Below are 3,923 nucleotides of genomic sequence, written 5' to 3'. Positions count from 1 at the left end.
AGATTCAAAAACTTTAGATAAGCAGGAAATTAAAGCAATAGGACGGTAGTTTGAGGGATTAGAACGGTCACACTTTTTAGGAACAGGTTGAATGTAGGCAAACTTCCAGCAAGAAGGAAAGGTAGATGTTGACAGACAGAGCTGAAAGAGTTTGACTAGGCAAGGTGCAAGCACGGAGGCACAGTTTCGGAGAACAATAGGAGGGACCCCATCAGGTCCATAAGCCTTCCGAGGGTTTAGGCCAGCGAGGGCATGGAAAACATCATTACGAAGAATTTTAATACGTGGTATGAAGTAGTCAGAGGGTGGAGGAGAGGGAGGAACAAGCCCAGAATCGTCCAAGGTAGAGTTTTTAGCAAAGGTTTGAGCAAAGAGTTCAGCTTTAGAAATAGATGTGATAGCAGTGGTGCCATCTGGTTGAAGTAGAGGAGGGAAAGAAGAAGAAGCAAAGTTATTTGAGATATTTTTGGCTAGATGCCAGAAATCACGAGGGGAGTTAGATCTTGAAAGGTTTTGACATTTTCTGTAATGAAGGAGTTTTTGGCTAGTTGGAGAACAGACTTGGCATGGTTCCGGGCAGAAATATAAAGTGCATGAGATTCTGGTGAAGGAAGGCTTAAGTACCTTTTGTGGGCCACCTCTCTATCATGTATAGCACGAGAACAAGCTGTGTTAAACCAAGGTTTAGAAGGTTTAGGACGAGAAAAAGAGTGAGGAATGTACGCCTCCATGCCAGACACTATCACCTCTGTTATGCGCTCAGCACACAAAGACGGGTCTCTGACACGGAAGCAGTAGTCATTCCAAGGAAAATCAGCAAAATACCTCCTCAGGTCTCCCCAACTAGCAGAGGCAAAACGCCAGAGGCACCTTCGCTTAGGGGGATCCTGAGGAGGGATTGGAGTGATAGGACAAGATAAAGATATGAGATTGTGATCGGAGGAGCCCAACGGAGAAGAAAGGGTGACAGCATAAGCAGAAGGATTAGAGGTCAGGAAAAGGTCAAGAATGTTGGGCGTATCTCCAAGACGGTCAGGAATACGAGTAGGGTGTTGCACCAATTGTTCTAGGTCATGGAGGATAGCAAAGTTGTAGGCTAGTTCACCAGGATGGTCAGTGAAGGGAGAGGAAAGCCAAAGCTGGTGGTGAACATTGAAGTCTCCAAGAATGGAGATCTCTGCAAAAGGGAAGAGGGTCAGAATGTGCTCCACTTTGGAAGTTAAGTAGTCAAAGAATTTCTTATAGTCAGAGGAGTTAGGAGAGAGGTATACAGCACAGATAAATTTAGTATGAGAATGACTCTGTAGTCGTAGCCAGATGGTGGAAAACTCGAAAGATTCAAGAGCGTGGGCACGAGAGCAGGTTAAGTCATTGCGCACATAAACGCAGCATCCAGCTTTGGATCGAAAATGAGGATAGAGAAAGTAGGAGGGAACAGAAAAGGGGGTACTGTCAGTTGCCTCAGACACCTGAGTTTCAGTGAGGAAAAGAAGATGAGGTTTAGAAGAGGAGAGGTGGTGTTCTACAGATTGAAAATTAGATCTTAGACCGCGAATGTTGCAGAAGTTAATGAAGAAAAAGTTGAGGGGTGTGTCAAGACACTTAGGGTCGTCGACGGAAAGGCAGTCCGACCTGGGGACATTTATGGTCCCCTCCCCAGATGGGGACTCCGAGGCTGGTGTAGGAGTCGCCATGATTTTAAAATTTTTGGAGTGAAGGGTGTGTGTGTTATTAGGTGCTTGTAGTTTTGTGTGGAGGAAGAGAGTTGTCTTTAGAGGGCAGGCTGTGACTACCCCCTTGTGTTGTGAGACACAAAGGGAAACGTTCAGTGAGGTCACAGCTGGGTTTAATGATAAGTTCACAGCACCCCCTGAACAGTGCTTTAGACCTCACTGGGAGTAATTATCGTTTCGGCAGGTGTCTACTGCCTCCTCCTGGTAATAAGCGTCCTATAATCTCTTCCATTGTCGTTTTTTTTTTTCTTTGCGTTCCTCCTCCTTCTTCTCCTCCTCCTCTTCCTCCTTGTCTTCCTCCTCCTCCTCCCTGGAATGACGGCCTCCTTGCAGCCTCCCAGTACTCTCTGTTTCAAACATCTCTTCACCTCCTCTTCCACTATTTTTTTTTTTCACTTTGGTTTTTATTTTGCTTTTCGTCCTTCTCCTCCACCTCCACCAGCTCCTCCTCCAACATCTCGCACTTCTCTTCGTTCATAAAATACAGCAGGAACCTCAGCCACTCTCTCTCTCTCTCTCTCTCTCTCTCTCTCTCTCTCTCTCTCTCTCTCTCTCTCTCTCTCTCTCTCTCTCTCTCTCTCTCTCTCTCTCTCTCTCTCTCTCTCTCTCTCTCTCTCTCTCTCTCTCTCTCTCTCTCTCTCTCTCTCTCTCTCTCTCTCTCTCTCTCTCTCTCTCTCTCTCTCTCTCTCTCTCAAGCAGCAAGTGTTCCCACACTATCTCTTATCACTTTCTCTTTCTCCTTCCTATCTCCTCTCTCTCTCTCTCTCTCTCTCTCTCTCTCTCTCTCTCTCTCTCTCTCTCTCTCTCTCTCTCTCTCTCTCTCTCTCTCTCTCTCTCTCACCTGCTACCGTGGCGAGCGGACGTACCTGGACGAGCTGTCTACTTCTTATTTACCAGCTGCGACATACACTTAGCCAGCGGGTCTTATACACTGGCTGCTCCAGGTATGATTCTACTCTGACCTGCAAACCATGAAGTAAGTACTGCAAACCATGAAATAAGTACCAAAGTGTGAAAAAATATAGAAAACCAACATTTTCTACGTGTCTGCCCAGCTGTTCGAGTTGAACTAGAACTGTAACGTTATCGAAACAACTGTTTTCAACCCACCCATTCTTCCCTCCCGTATTCCCTCTGCTACTATTTCTTGTGTTTCCATCTTACTGCCGTAGTGTCCTGCCCACAGCAACAAGAATGCCTCATACAAGAAATAAACAAAACCAGGCCACCGGAAAACCTACTGAACAGCCATGTGCAGGTGCTAACACAGCGGTGTCGGTGCAGGGGCCCGTAGCAACACCGCTCTCAACACCCGCCCCGACGGTCGCCACTAGCCAAGACGTCTGCAATCAAGACACCCTCGTCTCTGATGTACCCAGTGACATTCTAAGCCTGATCGGAAATGAAATCACCCCTATCTGGTCAGAGGAAGGCAAAGTGATAACACGTACTATAATGAAAGCCACACAACTAATGATCAGTCAAAAGGATCAAACAATATCCCAAATGCAAAATAGCATCAAAATACTTGAGAACAGAGTTATGCAGTTAGAAAGCCAATTAGATGAAGTAAACCAGTATAAAAGAAGAGATATCTTAATTGTCGGTGGACCAGTATTGCCATCTGAAAACCCTAATGAAAATAGTGCTGAGGTAATAATAAATTCTATCAAAGACAACCTTCACATCAATATAACTCCTTCAGACATAAGTGTTGCTCATCGTCTAGGTGCTAAACGAGCATAGAACATAAATAGACCAATTATTGTTAAGCTACATAGTAGACAAAAGAAATCAGAAATAATGAATGCCTGTGCAACTGTTCGACCAAAGCTTTATATCAACGAAAGCCTCACACATAAACGTCGACCACTCTTCAAAATAATATGGGAAATTAGAAAACAACACAGGGATTCATTCCAACAATGCTACACCCAAGATGGAAAAATCTATGTTAAACTTAAAATTACAAACCAAAAGCATATCATAACAACAGATGAGACTGAATAACTTTCTAGATAGGTATCCAGTACTTAAGCAAACCTCAGCCTAGGGATATTATTCCTTCCTACCCACCCCTCCCTTAATCCTTCCTACCCTCCCCACCACTGATCTCTCTTACTCACCCAAGAGATGGGGAAGCCTACTACTTGCTCCTTATAAAAAGAGGACTCAAGAAAAACATCCTCC

At 44.8% G+C, this 3,923-nt stretch overlaps 1 protein-coding gene across 1 annotated transcript; it reads left to right on the top strand.

Moving 5' to 3' along the window:
* Positions 1-2,579: 2,579 nt before the first annotated feature.
* Positions 2,580-3,659, top strand: LOC135098822 (uncharacterized). The gene is made up of 2 exons (XM_064001219.1): positions 2,580-2,677; positions 2,920-3,659. The coding sequence occupies exon 2, from the start codon at positions 2,928-2,930 to the stop codon at positions 3,477-3,479; it is 552 nt and encodes a 183-aa protein (XP_063857289.1). The 5' UTR covers positions 2,580-2,677; positions 2,920-2,927; the 3' UTR covers positions 3,480-3,659.
* Positions 3,660-3,923: the final 264 nt, after the last annotated feature.

Source organism: Scylla paramamosain, unplaced genomic scaffold (genome assembly GCF_035594125.1).
Source record: "Scylla paramamosain isolate STU-SP2022 unplaced genomic scaffold, ASM3559412v1 Contig84, whole genome shotgun sequence".
Taxonomy (NCBI): domain Eukaryota; kingdom Metazoa; phylum Arthropoda; class Malacostraca; order Decapoda; family Portunidae; genus Scylla; species Scylla paramamosain.
Note: the sequence above shows the minus strand (reverse complement) of the source record. Positions and strands in the feature narration are given on the sequence as shown.